General features: G+C 42.8%; 1 protein-coding gene and 3 long non-coding RNA genes across 4 annotated transcripts; 3 read left to right on the top strand and 1 right to left on the bottom strand.

Moving 5' to 3' along the window:
* The first annotated feature begins 2,730 nt into the window (after positions 1-2,730).
* Positions 2,731-3,584, top strand: LOC114796120 (uncharacterized). The gene is made up of 3 exons (XR_003750607.1): positions 2,731-3,127; positions 3,265-3,330; positions 3,413-3,584. It is a non-coding gene; the product is annotated as an uncharacterized LOC114796120 (long non-coding RNA).
* A 4,111-nt stretch (positions 3,585-7,695) lies between these two features.
* Positions 7,696-8,670, top strand: LOC114796119 (uncharacterized). Its single transcript, XR_003750606.1, has 3 exons — positions 7,696-7,966; positions 8,128-8,193; positions 8,278-8,670. It is a non-coding gene; the product is annotated as an uncharacterized LOC114796119 (long non-coding RNA).
* A 3,638-nt stretch (positions 8,671-12,308) lies between these two features.
* LOC114796122 (uncharacterized) lies at positions 12,309-16,977 on the bottom strand. Its single transcript, XR_003750608.1, has 3 exons — positions 16,766-16,977; positions 15,111-15,379; positions 12,309-13,234 (listed from the first exon to the last, which is right to left on the bottom strand). It is a non-coding gene; the product is annotated as an uncharacterized LOC114796122 (long non-coding RNA).
* Positions 16,713-20,841, top strand: emx2 (empty spiracles homeobox 2). The gene is made up of 3 exons (XM_028990029.1): positions 16,713-17,470; positions 18,300-18,484; positions 19,600-20,841. Exons 1-3 carry the CDS (start codon positions 17,107-17,109, stop codon positions 19,765-19,767), a joined length of 717 nt encoding a protein of 238 aa, XP_028845862.1. The 5' UTR covers positions 16,713-17,106; the 3' UTR covers positions 19,768-20,841.
* The last annotated feature ends 317 nt before the right edge of the window (positions 20,842-21,158 follow it).

Consider the following 21,158-nt stretch of genomic DNA (forward strand, 5'->3'; position numbering starts at 1 on the left):
GTGGAGGAGTTGTAGGGACGATTCGGATGACGCAACATTTGCGCGTCGCATTTACAAAAGGCTGCTGAGGTGTTCAAACATGGGAGCAATGCGTGTGTGTCCGATTTAATTGTGCCTGACCGCCATACAACGCCTGGATATGCTCCTGATGAGGTGGCAGATGGTCTCCTGAGGGATCCAGACCTGGACTAGAGCATCCGCCAACTCCTGGACAGTCTGTGGTGCAACATCGCGTTGGTGGATGGAGCGAGACATTATTTCCCAGATCTGCTCAATTGGATTCTGGTCTGAAGAACAGGCGAGCCAGTCCATAGCATCCATGATTACATCTTGAAGGAACTGCCGACATTCCAGCCACATGAGGTCTAGCATGGTCTTGCATTATTAGGAACCCAGGGCCAACTGTACCAGCATATAGTCTCACAAGGGGTCTGAGAATCTCATCTTGGTACCTATGGGCAGTCAGGCTACCTCTAGTGAGAACATGGAGGACTGTGCGGCACCCCAAAGAAATGTAACCCCACACCATTACTGAACCACTGCCATGGCAGTCATGGCAGGTAGCAGAACATTCTTCACAGCATTTCCAGACTCTGTCACAGTGTGCTCAGTGTGAACCTGCCTTAATCAAAATTGTCAAAATTAATGAAATGTGTACAAATATTTAACAGAGGTCTATTCACACTGTTAGAATAATATGATTACACCTTATATTAAACCCTCTATCTGAACTATTGACGCTCAATTATTTTCTGAGCATCCTTTACCGCATAAATATTTTACGGTTGCTGCAGGATTGCACTATAACTTGAAGTGAAACTGATTGATGAAATGTAGCCATGGGCCATATGTAATCATTATTTATCTAATAGTAGGCACATGCTGTACTGGTCTCTGTACTGGGGATCACAAAAGTCTGCTCCTTGCCCATCCCAGACTGCTCAAACTGAAGGTGGCATTGCTCTGTCACAGCAAGCTGACAGATCAGTGACCGGTAAGCCCTGCACGACATCTCCATCCTCAACCTGAAGTAAGAGGAACCTGCACTGTACAAAAGCCGTTATAGAGTAAAATTACTATTGAGTAAAATTACCAGTGAAGACAATTTTGTTCATTCAACAAAACCTGTTAAAAATGTTAGCAGACAAGCAATGTTTTGTTTATTTTACATAAATGTTTTAGTGCAAGTTAGATGGAGCCATTTTAAAGCCATTTTGTCCACCATTTTACAAAAGATAAGATGTTAGAGGACTGTAGGGGGATGCTCTGAGGCGATACTACACAATTTTAATTCAAGGAAAAAACAGAAGTTACCCATGTACTCAGTTCTGGACACTAAGCGGACACGTTGTTTTTTCTGTTAGTAGATGATTTGAGGAGTTTAAAGTCTGTTAGGCACCGTGGAGTAGAAGACTGTTTGTTTTAGTGACTTGCTGGTTTGGCAGTGTACAGTTTATAATGACACTATATCAGTGTAATTTATGAAAATAAACTCTTATCTTTGATTTTTTTAATATATTGTGAAGTTACTGTTTACTAGTCCAACTTGGTAAAGTTAGCATAATGAATTAAATGAGCTAAATACAAAAATTAAAAAGGTCAATGTTGCTTTAACTGCAAGAACTCAATACATTGAGTGTAATGAATATGTTATAAGAACTTTAAGTAATCAACGCTAAATTCGTTTTTCATTACTTAAAAGTTGACTTTAATCAAAACTTGGAGTGAAATAAGCTACATTGTTGTTTTTAGCTGGCACCATTTTTTTACACTGTGGTGACTAGAGCCAAGTTTTCAAAGATCTCTTTTACTGGCCTTTAATACTTTAGTGAAACTCTAAATTGTACAGCTTGTGCAAAAAAAATATATTTGACGAATTAGAATATAGGACAAAATAGAATATATATATCTATATAACAGCGTGTGCCTACTATTATATATATATCAAACGGTGACGGTCTCTTCACTCCAACAACCGTGCTGCGCCACAAGGTGGCGCAACACTCACACAAAAAGTTCAAGTTCAAGCCAAGTTTAAAGTGACATTGCAGTAGCAATACAAAATAAAATCAGTTCACAATCACCTCCACAACAATCATATACTAACAAAAAAAGCAAACCGCCACTGAATCCCACCCAGACATGCGAACGGAAAGGAAATTCTTCTGAACCACACCGAAAGATCTTTATATTCTAGAATTTTGTATATGAATGATCCATTATAAGATAAATTTAAATATGCCGCATGCTGACCTCCCCCCGCAGCCACGGGCAGCTCCTTATTAACCCGTGTCACATAACTCAGGCATAAATCAATATCAATAGTCCTTCTGTTCTCCAATGCACATCCCCTCAAGCACCACGCACTCGATCAGATATTACCATATACAAGCTTAATTAGGAGATAAATATGTTTTCATCCCACAGTGGAACAGATAAATCAGCCATTGAATTGTGGTCCCACATCACAAAAGTTTAGGCAACATTTAGTCTCTGCGATTATTTATAGCTGGGCGTGGCAGTAAAATGATGCATCGGAGGGAAAATGAATGAATAACGTGGCCAATGGTCATGTATGCTTTTTTATTTATTTATTTATTTATATTTCAGACCTCAGGGTTCACATGTCTCATGTCTGTTTAAGGAAATTCCACTCCTTGCCCAACCTAGACCAGTTTTTATCTGTTTCAAACCAGTTCATACAGTTCTCCAAGGTGTGACAAGAGGCAGGTATCGCTTAGTCACGGCTAGGTGACAAGTCAGTGATTGGTCAGCCCTCCACGACTTCTCCATCCTCAACCACAGCTTGTCATATAAGCAGCGACTCAGTTTACTGAATATACAGACGAACCTGAAGGTTGAACGATGACTCTGTTTTGGAAGATCTTCGTCCTCCTGATAGCGGTGGTCTTGGCCCAGGAGGACGGGTCCGGGGAGGACGGGTCCGGCACCCTTACAACTAGCGGTGACTCTATCAAAGGTCAAGAGGCGGAGATGAGTGGAGCCGGTCCAACTGAAAATACTGAGAGGCTAGGGACTACATCTGAGATTGTGGGAGATTACAGCTACGAGGACTTGTTAGAAAATCCACAGGAGGAGAATCCACAAGAGCAACCTGTAGTCTACGGTAAGGGACATTATGTGGCCAGTGGTGGGTAAGGAAGCGGCATCTTTATCTGAAGGTTGCGGGTTTGAATCCAGGTGCCACTGAAGTGCCCTTCATCAAGTTTCACTATCTAATTATCACTTTCATTTTAATAACAGATAACTATGGGGACTTGAATGGTGTTCCATCCACATCAGGTCCACTGTAGCAGTCTGCTTTCCAAGGTGAGTGAGCTTCTTAGCAGGCTGACAGTTTGTAGATGTTACAAAAAGCCATGAATGTTAAAGTTGTTCACTTTCCTCACAGAATTGTATTTTTTGGCATGACCTTGAATGAGTGGAAACTGGAGACCAGGACCAAGGCAGAAGCCATGTGATGTTCCTTCAAACTATCAACCTTTGAGACATTGTCTCAGCTTCTACTACAGCAGTTATAATTATTTTATATTAAATCTGAAAAGATGATTGAAATATGTGAATATATGTTTTCTGTCCTATTCTTGCCATCACTACATTAATGTACATTAGATTTCATTTTCCTGTTGTATAAATTCTATTTTCTGTATCAATCCATTTAGATTACAGTTCACATAAATACCTGCAACATACAGAGAAAAAATAACATAATAAACCCACTGACTATGAGCATGATGACAAAACTACATGTGCAAGGTTGTGAATTGTGTAGTAACATGGGGGGATACGATGCTTCAGTTAGCATGAGCGGGGGAGAACGATCCACTAACACGAGTGGAAGTGAATAGTTGTGTAGGATGCCCATGACATGACATGTTTCGGCAGCTTAAAAAACCCAGACAATTCTAAAAACTCGGATGGACAAAATTTCCAGGTCTCAAAAAGAGGACATGTCCCAGGAAAATAGGGCATCTGGTCACACTATCTAACATTTCTGACACTGGTGTTGCAACAGTTGGAGGGTTAAAAGCTTACTTAATAGACCAATGGCTTCATTAATTTGCTCCATATACCGCAACTTCCAATGTCTTCCTATTCAGATAAACCAATCAGGAACTGAGCATTAAGAACCACTTCTGTTTATATTATATCATTCAGTCTTACGTTAAATTAAATTTTGTCTTATGTTCACCATCATTCTGTCTTTCAGTCACTTTCAATCTGTCTTATTTTCACTTTGTCTCACATGCTTTTCCTCTGAAACACAAGGTCACGCCTAATACCTACACCCATACCTTGCTCAATAGATATTTCCTACTGTGTTTGACAGTGTGCAGAACATCAGAAATATAAAAGCTATGGCAGTCTCGTGTCTCTTGACTGACAGTTAACTAAGGAACAGTGGCCTGTCAGAATAGTTAAATTACTGGCCTCCATTAAGTGAATTAAACAGCTGAGTCGACCACTGACATTACTAAAAAACAGTCCATCCAGTGCAAGGTCGGTTGATGTTGAGTACAACAATGACCCCCGGTAATCTATCTAGAACAGTCTAGATGAGACAATTGTCATAGTGAATGTGAGTTTAACTGTTATGGAACGCTTGGCTAAAAAGACGTGTCTTTAGCCTGGACTTAAACATTGATACTGTTTCTGAGTTCCAAACATTTGGAACAGGAGGGCTGTTCCAAAATGGGAGCATAGTAGCAGATTCTTGTCCACCTGCTGAGAAGTGGTTGATTCTCGTGGAGGGTAGTAGTCTGTTAACAAGTCCCCAAGTACTCAGGGACCAATCCATGTTCAGCTTTTTATCTTAATAGCAGAATTTTATTGTCAATGCAACATTTTACAGGTAGCCATTGAAGACAGAGTAACATGCTAAAATATTCTTGTTATATTTAGGATACTTGCAGTGGCATTTCGAACTCACCTACTGTTGAGCCTGAATTCACCTAGTGTAGATGTCTTTGGATGGCGGGAGGAAACTGAGAACTCAGCAGAAACTCCCCATACAAAAGCTCCGTGCCAGGATTCAAAGTTGTCTTTTAAATTTCGTGCCACCATGCACCACCCTCATTTTGATCAGTGAGAAATGTTTGGTGACCTCACAGCTCCGTTTAATAGATAAAATTATGTTAACTATTAGATGCACTACCATTCAAACCGTTGGAATCATTTAGAATTGTTTTTATGTTTTTAATATTACCAACTATTTGATAAATTAAAAAGAAAACTCTGTTAATGATGGAATATCTGCATACATGTAAAGAGGAACTTTATCAGCAGGGAGGAATGCTATCAGTAGAGAGAAACTTTATCAGGAACTTCATCACAGCATTCCAGTGATGTGTTTGTTAACCCAAGTCTGTCACTTTAAAAGCTTCATTCACTAATAGAAAACCATTTTCAATGATCAAACCCTTTGCAACTATAACCAATCAGATGTGTGACTATATGTCTGATTCTAAAAATAAAACAAAATGTCAAGTTTCTAAGAATCATACAGACTGGACTGTGGTTTACTGGAGAAGGTCACGTAGGTCACATGAGTGATGGGCACTTCCGCAGAGTGTAAAAACATGCAATGATGCCCCCATGCATCATCCCTATTGTACATTATCTATGGTTATTTCAGTAAACCTGGTCTGTGTTCAGCATCATAATGTTGCACTAAAATGGTGTCACCTCACTACCTGAATTTACTGAATGACCACGCTTCTCTTTAATAGAACTAGAGGTGGTCATAGATTAATTTTCTTAATCTAGATTAATCTCACTGTAATCTTGGAATTAATCTAGATCAAAATGGCTCATTTGAATTCGGCCAAAGGCATTCAGAATATGTGTGCTACCCAAATAATGACTAAAAGTAAGTCTTTGAGTACGGGTTTCTCAAGCCAGGTGGCGCATTAGATTTCACAGTTCGAAGACTCGTTCTCACCCCCTACAGTGCAATTCAGCTAGGTATACATCCGCGCTAAAATATCAAGGTGAAAGTCATCATAGTGTAGCGGTTCTTCTTCTGCGTTGTGGAACTTTTTGATTTCGTTTCTTGAACCGCAAATGATGAGCTGACACCCAAGAGATTTTCTGTGCAAAGTGTATTCTGTACAAAAAGAAAGGTCGCATCAGAACATCGTGTCACACATCGCGTCTTTCAGCACCTCTCTCTCTCACAACTCACGCCATGTGTCCAAGAGAACTTCCTAATATGTACATAAATTAAAATAAAAGAAATAACTTTTTGCACACAAACCCCATGCACCTCTCACAACTCACGCCATGTGTCCAAGAGACCTGAACCGGGTCTCAAAAACAAAATAAAAGTCTTTAGAAAATAAGAAAATAAAAGACACGAGAAAGAAGAAATATACTTATAAATCTAGTGTAACCATTTAACTCCGGCACAATAGCTTGCATAGTATAGACCCAGCTCCCAACCCAACTTTGTGAATAGATTAATGGCGATATTTTTTTATCGCCCGATAAGAGTCTCACGTTAACGCAGCACGTTAACGCCGATAACGGCCCACCACTAAATAGAACATTTTTTGAATTTTGAAATTCATTGAGAATTTTTCCATTGTGCTGGAGAAAACATGCCATCGAAAAATCAACACATCATTTCACTTTAAAAATAAATAAATAAAACAATACAATGCCTTATGGATATAAGTGCTTGGACACTGCATGAGGATGTTATTGGCCTATAATACTCAAGCTTCTCCCAAATTCTCCCACACCGCCCCTCTGCTACATTCCCTCCACTGGCTCCCAGTAGCTGCACGCATCAGATTCAAAATACTGATGCTGGCCTACAACGCCAAACATGGAGTAGCACCATCCTACCTCACAGCCCTTATTACACCTTGCACTGCACCTCACACTCTCCAAGCCTCCAGTACTGCTCGCCTGGTCCCTCCATCTCTGAAGGTAAAACGAAGACACTCATCTAGACTCTTCTCCGTCTTGACCCCTCGGTGGTGGAATGAACTTCCCCTCGAGGTCAGAACAGTTCAGTCACTGAGCACCTTCAAACGCCAGCTAAAGACCTTCCTCTTTAAAGAATATTTAGATTAACTTGTAACCTTCTTATTGTCGAACTTGTGTACAGAATCTACAACAGAGTGAATAAAAAGATTGTATTCATAGTTGGGGTCCTAGTGAACCGGAATTGATCTCTTCATCGATGGTAACTTGAAAGCACGTTGTAAGTCGCTCTGGATAAGGGCGTCTGCCAAATATTTGTGTGATATTCGGGTCTGTGTGATGCATTTCAGTATTTATCAAAATAAAATTATGCAAATGATCTTTTTTTTTTTTAAATGATGTATATGCATTTATATTAACTGCATATGACTCCTTCATGAGTGAAGAAGAGAATTTTGAGAAGAATAAGTTGTCATATTTGTTTATTTGATTATTGCAGAAAGACTATTCTGGTCTCCAAGGTTCACCCATCACCACCCGTCTGTTTAAGAAAGTTCCGCTCCTTGCCCAACCCTGTCAAGCTTTAATCCATTTCAAACCGGTTTTGACAGTTTTACAAGGTGGGTGGAGAGGCTGGCATCACGCCACCACAGCAAGACGTCATGTCAGTGATTGGTCTAACCTCCACGACTTCTCCATCCTCATCCACAGCTTATTATAATAATCATGGCTATATAAGCACAGACTCAGCTCCTGAATGTACAGTTTACTGGAACCTTGATTGAAGGCTGAAGGATGGCAATGTTTTGGAAGATCTTCATCCTCCTGGTAGCGGTGGTCTTTGCCCAGGAGGACGGGTCCGGGGTGGATGAGGGTGAACTTACAACTAATAACGACTTTATCCCAAGTGGGGAGGGGGAGATAAGTGGAGCCGGTCAAGAGGGACCAGAACCTACAACTGAGATTTCTGGAGACGGCTATGAGGAGTATCCACAAGAGCCACCAATAATCTATGGTAAGGGATCAGGAGTTTCAACTGACTTTATCCATTTTAGTGGCCAGTTTTGGTTAAGGATGTGGCCCTTTACCTGAAGGTTGTGGGTTTAAATCTGCCAACCATACAGGTACCCTTGAGCAAGATTCACTCTCTAATCATCACTATTGCTTTTATAACAGATACCTATGAGGACTTGAATGGTCATCCACCCAAGTCAGAAGATCAAGAGTAGTCTGCTGACCAAGGTGAGAAGCCACCAGCTTCCCAGCAAGCTGACAGGTTCTGTCACAAAGAGTCATGAATGTTAAAGCTGTTCACTTTCCTCACAGAATGCTCATCTGACGTCGGGTTCGAACCTGGTGGTGGAAATCATCTGACCTGTTGGCATTTTATCAGACTGTCTGTATTTCACAAAGTGTCTCAACTTTAGCATGTTCTGACTAATAAATGAAATCAAAGTTAAGGGTTTGGATTTTTTTACTTTCTTTTGAACTTGACAAGAAGTGTCTAATGCAAGTGTCACTAAGAGGTAATTATCACTGGCAAGATAGTTGAAAACATAAAGACATGTTTTTAATGTTTTCTGTCCAATTCAGGATATTAATACATTTTGATTACTTTCGATTTCTTATTTCTGACATAAAAATGGTGTTGACACTTTCTCAGATTCTCTCTGTTTCTCAGCTCTAACATGTTCTCACTAATAAATGAATCAAAATAGGTGATGGGTTTTGGTTTGATGTCCGTGTCTGAACAAAGATGCAAATGTTGAAAACTTTAACAGTCAGGTTTTTTATTTACAGGCTACAATGACTGAAAAAAACTAACTAACACTAACAGATAAATATCCTCTTTTCATATACTGATCATGTACCACATAGTTTTTTCCCTGACATATAAATGACAATTGCTGTACTTTTCTGTGCGGTCCATGTGGTCTGATGAGTCCAGAGTTATGGGCAAGAACATGCACGCAGCATCTCTACGATACATGGTCTGGGGTTGCCAGTTTGGTTTGGCATCATTTTGTGATAATAATCTGAAGTCCCTAATAAACGTTCAGAATGATCAGACTTTTCCATCAATCCCACGGAGGATCTTTGTCCCGTGCTGGAGAAAACTCCCAGCACTAATCACACTGAAAAAGAAAATGCTACTCTGTAGCTTTGTAATGACACTGCAGAGGTTTCTTCTGCTTCTTCTGGGTATTTTATTGGCCTGTAATATTTTAGTAACATGTTTGTGATTAAACACTACATTACAAATCAGATTCCATAACTCCTCCTTCAGAAGCAATTCCATTTCATATTGTGTTGTCATTTAAAAATGAAAATTTAACTTAACATTAATATGTGTTCTCCTAGCCTTTCTATGGTTGATAAGGGTAAAGAGTGCTTTGGTCATTCTGCTTTGCTGTTCAGAGAGCGGAAGCTCAGAAAGTTGGATCTGCAATGTCTCCCCTTATGCCATCATAAGGCAAAAGGTTACCCCCCCCCCCCTTTCTCATGCTTGTCTGCCCAGAGAATTTCCCACCCCTCCCCTGAAAAATTTACTTCACCGACTGTCATGGACCTTTAAAAAGGATCAGTTAAATGAACAAAAAGAATAAGAGTGAATTTACATTAAACTTAAATGTAGTGTGTGCAGAAGGGTAATTTCTGTTAAAGCAAACGGGCAAACAGTTCACAGGGTTAGTGGTGAAATAACTAAGGCATGGCAGGAGCTGTTACTTTGAACAATAGCCAATGGCAGAGGCGTACGATGAATGCAAACACAAGGTCTGTGTGACCATGTGGCACAATAGGGCTGGAACCAGGATCTCTGCTTGATCCATAGTTCCTCTGTATTTTTCATAAATCCACTACAAGTTCACAATAGGATAAAATGAAGTTTTAAATAAAACAGCATAATTTAGTCTTAATAACTAATCATGGTTACATTTTGCACAGTTTGAGTTTTCTGAGTGAGTTTTCTGCAGCTGGAAAACTGAACAGTTTGTTTAAGTCGATAAATTACGGTACATGCCCTTACGTTTTAGTTTTTTTCAACCTCCACATGACAAAACACTTGTACACAGTGTGCACTTAGTGGTGTTTGCCTTTTTTGATAAATATTTACCTGAACATATTTGTTCATACGCATCTGTCCTATGTCTTCATAGGAACTGAACAGACATTTTCTCCTGCAGTTAATACATTTTGACAAGGACCAACTTCTGATACTGGGTCTCGTTACCGGTGTACAGTGGTTAGCTGCTCCCAAACTAGGACAACCAGGGACCTTGCAACTGGCTCAAGTCCCTTTAGTGCATGACGCGAGTGGTCAGATCCCAAATAACCGCTACTGAGACCCTTCAGTGTTGGTCATGATAGGAAGGTTTCCAGTTTACTGCATTTGGGGACATTGCAGCCGCAGTCAGTCAGGTAGAACCAGGAGTTCTCCGTATATTGACTTTGATAAAACCAACATCCTAAAAGATTACCCAGGAATTATTACTTTTATTTGAATTGCTTAATGAACTTCACTCACTTCCCATACTAACTTAGTAGCAGCTGCCAGAACTCATGCTGAGATGAGATGATTCTCAACTAGTCTTTCTTGTGGTAATAAGATAATTGCAAAAAAACTAACTTTTGTAAAGTGACTTGCATTATCGAACAGAGCATTCCATTGGATCTCCAGACTAATTGTTGCTGGTAATGGTTTTCTTTTTATGGCTGTCGATCAAATAATTACTTATGAAATGTGTGATTTATTAGTTGCATTTTTTTTAACACTAAATATATAACACTATTACAGAATGTAAAAAAAATCCACCATGGACCAAGCATCAGCTCATAAAATCTGTTAATGCAATTATCTTGAATGTGTTGGCCAATTGTGGTTGCTGTATTGTGGGTAAATCTGTCAACTCCTGTTCTCCCTGCACAACGGACATGTCCATCGTATGACATTGGCAGTCTTCTTCATCTCCCTCGGCTGCTCGCGTCACAGTGGATCAACCGGTCTGGCTGTCCGGTATGCCCTTCCTGATGCAACCTTCGCCGTTTACCCAGGCATGGGACCGGCACACTGTAACACGCATCCCCAGTGGATGCTGCAGTGGTATTTTTCTATCAAAAGTAGGACATTTCTAAATTATCCTAAATGCGTCGTGGGTCGAGAATGGGGGACATAAACACATGACTCACAAACACAGAGTTTCAACCAAATTAAACAGGGATGTGGGCCCTAACACAGACACCAAACATGAAAAAAAAACGAAACAAGTAAAATAATGAACGATGCATGAGCGAGGAAGGGATGCAGCAGGGATACATGGGTAAGACACGGCAACCATGAAACTCTGGCCAGGAGAACATGGGAAAGCCAGGAGTACCAGGAAGTGTCCGGAATGTGACACATTTGCAAATGGCAGAGGCTTGTGAAAATGCTAAAAAGAAAAAAAGTTGTGTCCTGCGTTGTGTGGATTTGAGTTTGACATGTGACACCATGACCACACCCTACATGTAGCCTAGTGGACCGTCATCTTTTTAGGTACATCTCTGTAAAACCCTGTCATGCCCTGTACTATACAATAAGCAAAAGTAATCATCATATCACATGAGGCACGCATTTCTACAGCAGAAGGTAAACACTGTAGCAAAGAACTATTAAGAAGAAAATAATCTTATAAAAGATATATTATAAAAAACATAATAACATGCAGTTGTGGTTTTGGAGCTTTTAACTTGACAATCATTATTGTAATAATTATTTTTTGGTCTTTTCCAAAAATAATTTGGGTGTTAGTAGCCTAGTGGGTTACACACTCGCCTATGAACCAGAAGACCCAGGTTCAAATCCCACTTACCACCATTGTGTCCCTGAGCAAGACACTTAACCCTATGTTGCTCCAGGGGGGGACTGTCCCTGTTACTACTGTTTGTAAGTCACTCTGGATAAGGGCATCTGCTAAATGCCGTAAATGTAAATGTTTTCTTGGGTGATTGATAAGGAAATTTTTCGACTCATAGGACCAGAGTTGACAAAGTGTTTATTAATTGTACAAGGAGACAAGTCATGACAGCGGTACAGGATTGTCTGGAGAGGAACAGTAGATATTAGAAGGCAGTATTAGTACAGCGAGTGGAACTCAAGGTGTTAGTGTTTATGAACAAGTTCAGTTGTATCTGACTGCAAGGAAATCTTCCTGCATAAATAGGTATGATTAATGTGACACTCACATATGGAAAATTATTAAATAACTGGTTATATTAAGGTTAAAGAAACATAGTTGAATAACGAACATCAATAAACTGAAATGAATAAAATTCAAATGAATAACTGGTTTAATGGATAAAAATGAAATTCCCTAACAATGACTGATATCATGATACATGTCTGATTAAAATATGCAGGCATGGCTGTATTTTTTTTTTTACACTTGTTTTTCTTTTTGTGAGCATATCCCATCATAATAATCACAGATTAGTTAAACACAATTAAACACGGACACACCCGCATTGCTCCCATGTTTGAGCACCTCAGCAGCCGCCTCTCTCTTTTGTAAATGCGACATGCAAATGGTGCGTCATCCGAATAGTATACGGGGATTCTGCCTGGCTAGGGTGAATTTTCGCATTCCGTGTCAAATCCAGACCCTCACTGGGAGGAAACAAACATGGCATATTAAAAAACAATAGAATAATTTTTCTCTCACTCTGGAACAGTCATTGAGCCAGCTCATGACCTCAGCTCTTCTCATGTTGACAGGCGGGTGTCAATGGTGCGTGGACCCATTCACGTTCCCTCATCAAAGAAACCTTCCGCTGGACATCTCGCAGACAAACCCTTTCCATGCTCAGCCGGTCTTTCCTGTTACACTGTACATCTTTTTTGTTACGTTCTTTACTGAGCAATGCACTTCATGCATCACTGTCATGCATAATGCATCTGCAGCATCCGTAAAAGCTATAATTAGCAGAGACAGTAACAAGATATGTAAATACATATGTAGAGTTAAGGACCATTTAGGACTGCAAATATTAACAACTTTGTCTATAACTATTTAGTAGGCCCAAACAATTTGACCACTTTCAGCCCTAATTACAGCATGTATTATTTCAAAGGGCTTCTGCAACAACATTTATTTCCATTCCAGAGATGATGGGACATCATGAGCTGTGCAAATTCTTCTCAGGCGCATTCTCAATAAGGTGAAGGTTTGGACTATGTGGTGGCCAATTCGTATGTGAAAATGATGTCCCATGCTCCTCCTCTTACACAATTTGGGTCCAATGAATCCTGGCATTGTCATCGGGAAAGAAGAAATTGATGAAATAACTTGCTACTCAATGCATCAGTCAGGGTTAAATAACTTGTTCCCAGCTGAAACATTATCATCCACAAAATAATATCTAGTGGGAGGCTCTTAACACGTTATTACAAAATTATGCTTCCCTGCTGTTTAATACTTTTCTTTCACACCTATTCTGATGGACATGTCATAAAAAAAGTTAATTTCTTCACTTAGCTGTCCATGAATTAATATTTTCACGCGATGATTAGACTCTTGTTCCCTGTAATGCCTACAATCCACCACAAGATGGCAGAGAAAGACTAAAAAAAGCAAACAACTCGACTCTCACGATGTCCGGTGACAACTTTCAGTGACGTCGTGATTTTAAAAAAGTGCGTACACACAAATATCGTCATGTTGTCAACATTTCAATTATATATTTTGGTCCTACGTTTCCACCATCCTGTGTGATAACAGAATCTTTGTGAAACAGTGCAAAAAAAAGACACGACTGCTGCTGCTGCAAAAAAAAAAAAAAAATAGAAGCTAAACCGGCAAATAACAAGTCTGGTTATTTTATACAGATGCGTGAAATCATTTCAAACTCGCTTTCAGACTCACTGATGCTCAATGAAAACATTGGCGTTTGGCTCCACGGAATATAGTAGCCCGAGGGGGAAAAGAACACTAAATGCGTGTCCGGACAGATTCTGAAATATATCTATAAGCTTTATTGAAAGCACCTGTGGGAAAGAGGGGCCTCTGGCGGCCGGGCGCGGCATCGCGTCTTGTGGCTTTTTTACGGCCCAAACCGGATAACCACGTGGCGAAGAAAAGAAGAAGAAGAAGAAAAAGAAGAAAGGGATGAAGAAGGAAGAAAAAAGACTGAGACCGTAAACGGCCTCCGTTAAAACGGGTGCGCGCCTCGGCGCGGGACCACACGCGCGCTCTCGCCGGTGGGTCCGCGCATTCACGGCGCGCTGTAAAGAGGGATTTAAATCGTTTAAATTCGCGCACAATGGCCCGGGCCACGGAAAGAGGCCACCGCTTTATTTTGCCCTCCCCCGGGGTCTTTGAAGCTCCTTTTTTTTAACGACAAGTGACCAAATCGACAATTTGACCACGTCACGTCCCCAATTGTTGCGCGCGACTCCCTCGCCAAAGGTTATGAACTCCGAAACTAGATTAAGGTTTAGTCTTTAGAAAAGGGGTTCGGCACTGTGGGGTCCGAGGTCGGGGTCACCCTGCCGGTCCCACCACGTCCCCACACCCCGCCCTATGCGTATCACGGATTATTCATGATCTGAACCAATCAGATGGCATCCAATAATTTCACCAGTGGAACACCGACCTGGCCCCACCCTTCCTCTCTCCGTCTCGGATGTGACCCTGGATTTTGGTGACCCAGCGGGCCAGACTGGTCCCAGATCAGCAGGAACCAAATGTCCTGAGAAGGTTCTAAAATGGGGACGATACTGGTCCGAAATGTAATGTTGAGGGTTTTGCTATCACGTGTGTGTGTGTGTGTGTGTGTGTGTGAGAGAGAGAGAGAGGTGGGGTGAGGGCAGAGTAGTCTCGGATTGTCACGTTTGACTCTTTATAACTTCCTCCGAAACACGCAACATCTACTCATTATTTGCTTTTATTTCCTGAAAAATTGTTAAATTAATATAAAAATTGAACAGAACAATTGCGATGCGTAAGTTACCCTGGGGGATTTTCTGGAAATAAAAACTCATTCAAATCCTAAATAATATATGAAAAAACCGACGCATTCCAAAAAACACAATACATTTTTGTTATACATGATGTATTATTATTCGTATTTATATAAAAGTGTATATAATATAGAGAAATGATGAATAGTTAAATATCATGTACCTGTGGACTAGGCCGGAGTGATGCGATGAAGATGGAGGGCCAGGTGTGCTGTTGCGCATGCGTGCATCTGCGTCTCGGTCTGTTTGAAAGCGTTAATCAGCGTCAATCAGGGTTAACGAATCCGATCCACGCGCCGCTCCGGACAGTCGTGGTCACCTCCCGCCACATCCGCTAGGTGGCGCCGTCGTCCTCTGGTCGGCGTGGGCTGACGGTCATCTGACCCCGAAAGCCCGAGCAGCACTTCTCACCTTCTCAGCTCCGGCGTGGAGCTGCGGTTTGGTCATGTGAGGATGAGGAGGCGGAGGAGGATGATGATGATGATGATGATGATGATGATGGTACAAACACACCTTTCTGCCTCTTGAAGTTTATTTACACCACCGTTAATATTTCCTGCTGGAATTACACTCGCAAACAAAGATTCTGCAGTAGAGTGGAAGGCAGAGACGTTATTTTATTTATGTATGTATTATTGTTAATTATTTTAGAATAATAATAGTAATGTGTTAGATGAAGTTTAATTAATTAATTCAAACGAGCTCTTGAATGATCCTGCGAATACAGACGGCGGAGGAAAGTGCGGACAGGTGCGAGTAAAATGCGAGTAAAACCTTTACGGAGCTGGTAAGAGAGAGAGAGAGAGAAGCTGTAAAAAAATCTGTTCTAATTGTTTGTTTAATAATAATAACAATAATATTAATTCGCATTTAAACGGTGACATAAGAACATTCTAATAAAAAGAAAAATTAAACACTCGATTTAAGAAGCAAATATAAAGAGGCGAAAGGCTAATTTAGGCCTCTTTTTTTGCGTATTTTGTATTATTTTCGTAATATTTCATTTGCATGACTTTCGGCTCAATGTTCAATGAAACCTTTTTTTCTGTTGGTTCCCAGTGTCGCCAGTGTCACGCAGAATCAGCGCGTCGTCGCTTTCAAATGATAAATGTCCGTCCGCCATGGATTCGGCCAGTACAGTAAACCCTACAGCCCTCAGCATGTAGATTATATACACACGGAATAAAGTAATAAATCTGCTCCGGAATAATGAAACGATCAATAAAAATGAAATAAAAAAAGTTGTGTCGTGTTAATGACTTGCATTTGACCGGTTTAAATATTTCCAATCAAACAATCAATGAACTTTTGGAGGGCTCGGTCATCTTCATCATCATCATCATCATATCCAACCTCATTTGCTGAGCATTTAGCGGCTAATGTTCTCTCGCTGTCACTCGACAAACAAGCTGCAGAACCCCCCCACCCCCACCCCCAACACACACACACACACACACACACTCCACCCGTCGGTCTCGCCCCCTTGTCCAATAGGAAGCGAGGAGCGGCGGACCGCGCGCTGGTGGGAGAAAAGGAAAACGCGGAGTCCGCGCGGGGGACGCGCCGCAGTTCGAACCCGAGTTCTCCGCCGACGGGACGTCTGCTGTCCGACTCTCGATTCCTGGCTAGGCGTTGCAATGACGTCATTAGAATTTCAAAGCATTTGAAGTTCGCTTTTTTTTAAAAAAAAATCTAAAAAGTTTTCTTTAGTTTAAAAAAAAAAAAAAAAAACGATGGGAACGAATCCGTTCCGTGGCGCGTGAATCCGCGGGGTCCCTGTGCACGCGCGACACCGGCGACCAATCAGCGGCCCATTACCGGATCCGGAGGAAGCTGCTTATGAGGCTCCGGCGCTAATTAGAGTCGCGAAGTAACCAGCCGGCCGCAGAACCATCATCATCCTCCTCATCCTCCTCAACGGCGGCGGCGGCGGCGGCGGCGGCCATGGACCAGCGCGCGGAGACGCGGCGCGCCGCGGTGGCCCGGTGCTGACTGCCCCGATCTGATTTCTCCACCTCTCCTCCTCTTCCTCCTCCTCCTCCCTCTTCTCCTTCTTCTTCTTTCTGCCCGAAGTTGCTCCGCGCGCAGCCTCGCTCCCGCTCGTGGGTGTGGAGTACCGTTTTTTTGGAGAGTCCGGGGGGATCCGGAGCGGCGCAGCCATGTTCCAGCCCGCGCCGAAGAGGTGCTTCACCATCGAGTCGCTGGTGGCGAAGGACACCCCGCTACCGGCGTCCCGGCCCGAGGAGCCCATCCGCCCGGCGGCCCTGAGCTACGCCAACACGGGCCAGATCAACCCGTTCCTCAACGGCTTCCACCCGGGCGCCAGGGGCGTCTACTCCAACCCGGACCTCGTGTTCGCCGAGGCGGTGTCCCACCCGCCCGGCTCCGCCGTCCCGGTGCACCCCGTCCCCCCGCCGCACGCGCACAGCCCGCACCCGCTCTTCTCCGGCCAGCAGCGGGACCCCGCCACCTTCTACCCGTGGCTGATCCACCGGTACCGCTACCTGGGACACCGGTTCCAAGGTAGGGGCGAGGTGTGGGAGGGGGGGGGGGTCGTTCGTTTTCTCTCTCTCTTTCTTTTTTATTTTATTTTTTCCGCTGCAGAGAAACCGGCTTTTATCCAACGAAATCGAAGACGTAAATAATAAGTTCAACGAAAACATCGAATACGGACACGGCGGGCCGCGATTCGTTTTTTTTTTTTTTTTTACTTCCGAAAACGACGAGACGCTGATCGTCTTTTTACGTTTTTATTTTATTTAATTTTTTGATTTTTTCATTTTAATTAGGCAACAGTTTTACATTTTAACACATTTCGGCTCGAGTTGAAATAAAAGCCCAAACGGACGTGAAATAAAGGAGCAGATTTTCTTTCGCTTTTTCGTGTCGGTGAGCAGGAAGCTGCGTGAAACGCAACATTTCAACATTACCGCCTTTTCACCTGAACGATTTTTCTCGTGCCGTGACGATCCGAACGTGACATTTCGTCTCCAGATTTTCTTTTTAATGCTTTAGTCGGCGTTTTTTTTAAACGCTGCGGCTTTTTATTTTACTCAGTTCTTTTTGTGTGAAGACGATGCGACGCAATACGAACATGGAATTATTTAAATCGTCTCGGGTCGAGTCGTGGCAAGCGTTTTTAATTTCCACACGAGACGAAATAAATCGGAAATGTTGATCGATACGACTTAGCTGATGTCTGTGTGTGTGTGTGTGTGTGTGTGTCAGTTCTTCGCGACCACACGTGACCTCGGCGTGCTGCTTTTATTACTATGATTTTTTTTTGTTGTATTCTGCGATATAATAATAATTACTATAATTGATATATATATATATTTTTGTCGCCCCGCAGGAAACGAGGCCAGCCCGGAAAGTTTCCTCTTGCACAACGCGCTGGCGCGGAAGCCCAAGCGGATCCGGACCGCCTTCTCGCCGTCGCAGCTGCTGCGGCTGGAACACGCGTTCGAGAAGAACCACTACGTGGTGGGAGCGGAGCGCAAGCAGCTGGCGCACAGCCTCAGCCTCACGGAAACTCAGGTCGGTGGGTCGGGACGTATTATCGTTCGATATCGATCATATATTACATTACGTTGCTTTATATGTAAATATCAGGTATAGAACACCTGTCCGCCTCGTCCTTCCATATAAATGAAGATTCCGTTTTTGTTTGTGTCGAAATTATTCACATATTGCGATTGTTTGTCAGTGCAGTATTTAAACGAATGATTTTTTTTTTCGGTTTTTGAGTTTAATGGCATTATGGGAATAAACGTCACGATGAATGGGAAGTAATTAGCAGCGATTGTGAGCGCGCACGGGCCGCGGGGCGGAAACGGATCGGATAAAGGGCTCCGATCGCCGACGACTCTGTTTAGGTGGAAGAGGGGGGGGCTGGGGCATTAAAAAAAAGGGAGGGGGTCCGTCACCTTTCTAAAACGAGCGGCAATTAGCCAGTTAAGCCGCTTCAACGCGGGAGCGCGCGCGGGCACGGGCGCGACGCGGCGCCGCGCGTTTCACCGCGCACCGGCCCCGCTCCATTGTCCCGCGCGCGCTCTTTCTGAACGGGGGGGTGGGGGGTGGGGTGGGGGTCTCACACACCGAAATGGGGCGCCGGCGGATTCGATATCAGGGCGACGTCGGTGACCTTTAACCCCGGCAGACCCCCCCCCCCACTCTTTCACCAGAACCGGCGGCTGTCGACACACCAAGTGACCGTGAATTGAATCCATCTGGATAGAATCGGACGATTTACTCTCCAGAATGAAATCGGTCAATCGTTCCCGATCGTTTCTCTTTCGTGTGACTATTCAGTCCCTCTATTAATAAATGAAAAACACTATTTTTAATAAGTCCGTCTAACCGGAGAAAAATGAATTCTTTGTTTCCTCCTTTCTTGGCGCCGTGCTGAAAAGGTGTGTGTTACACACATTCAGCGGTGTTTCTGGGTAACACACACACACACACACTGAACTCTACACCCTTTAAAAAGTGCCCCGTTGTCTTTAACTCTTTCCGTTTTATTCTGGCTCTGTTTGGTTCGGCAGACGGGATCCGTGCGGGTTTTTTTGGGGGGGTGCGTGTGCCTGTTTTGGTTTTCGTTTCTGGGGTGTATTTTTTGTCGTTGTTGCTCATCACACTCTCGCTCCGCGCAGGTAAAAGTTTGGTTCCAGAACCGGCGGACGAAGTTCAAGCGCCAGAAGCTGGAGGAGGAAGGTTCCGACTCGCAGCAGAAGAAGAAAGGGACGCATCACATAAACCGGTGGAGACTCGCCACCAAGCAGGGCAGCCCGGAGGAGATCGACGTCACGTCGGACGACTGAGCGCCGGAACCGCGACGGGCCGGAACCGCGACGGGCCGGGCCGGGCCGGGACGCGCTGCGCGGCGGCCCGGGATCCGCGTGCCGACAGGAGGGCGCTTCTGATTTTTTATTTTTTTTTATTTTTTAAATCCCGCTCTGTGGAGCTCGGCAGCTGGACGGAGGGTGAAGGTCCGATGGGTGGCACTGCTGTCATTAGGCCGCCACGGGACTGTCGGTGCGCGGCACCCTGCCGAGGCGCGGTGACTGACAGGTATCACCACCCCCACCCCACCCCACCCCACCCACTAAAGCAGACAACAACAAAAAAAAACTACAACTCCCATTGGACATTTTTGCACTTCTGAACAACAACAAAAAAAAATCTTTATTTTTTTTCCACACCGTTTTTTTAGATACATCCATTTCAAAAGCCAATATACCAAAAACAAAGAAACCACGAACAAATAAAAATTTAATAAAAATAACTTGAATTGCATGGTAGAGGAAAGCATTTTTGGTAGCAGGACAAAATTTGATCGCCTTGTTTAAATCATTTTTTTTAATCTCGGAGATGTTGTGTGCTTCTGTTTTTTTTTTTTATATATACTATCATTATTTTTCCACGGTGTGCAGTCTATGAATCTCGTGTTAAAGTGATTGTGGAAATAATATGAAGTAGCAGTGCTGCATTATAGTGACTTTTTTTTTTTTTGAAAGGGGGAGGGTAACTTTATAAAAGTTTACTAGGCCCACATCAAGGATTAAAAAAAAACCAAGACACTCGTCAAAAATTGAAAGATTTTTTTTTTTTTTATGCCCACGTTCTCCGCGACCTCCTAAACGTCCAAAAGTTGCCACGAAGGACTAAAGCAGCGAAACTTCAAGCACTGAGCGAATTCCATGTACAGAGATCCTAAAAGAAAAAAAAAACTAAATAAAAAAAAATAACAATAATGTTTCTGTAAAAAAGACTCTTTTACCAGAATGTACATAATTTTGTGTTTGTGTTAAGTTTGCTACAATTTTAACACAAAGAAATACTTCCAAGAAGTATGTAATTGTCAATATTTTGTCAATAAAGTTTTATGAATATGAGTTGCAGCGAGGCCCTTATTAAATGATGAAGGCGTGTTTCTTCCTCCGCGTTCGGTTTTTGGTGCCCGTTCGGCCCACAAAGAGCCGCGCCAGCTTTTGTCCAAGTGCAAATCAGTTTAGGCAATTATCATCCGGGTAATATGGGGGGGAAAGGGGACGCGTCGCCCACCGGCCCGCTTTAATCTCTTAATCCGCGGATCCAGGGGGGCCTGGTTGGACATAATTTAGTACAATCTGACCAGCCTCTCGACGCGATAAGGGAAGGTTGCACTGTGCTGCAGAAAAAAAAAAGGGGGGGGGAACACCCCAACAAAGAA

Source organism: Denticeps clupeoides, chromosome 8 (assembly GCF_900700375.1).
Source record: "Denticeps clupeoides chromosome 8, fDenClu1.1, whole genome shotgun sequence".
Taxonomy (NCBI): Eukaryota; Metazoa; Chordata; class Actinopteri; order Clupeiformes; family Denticipitidae; genus Denticeps; species Denticeps clupeoides.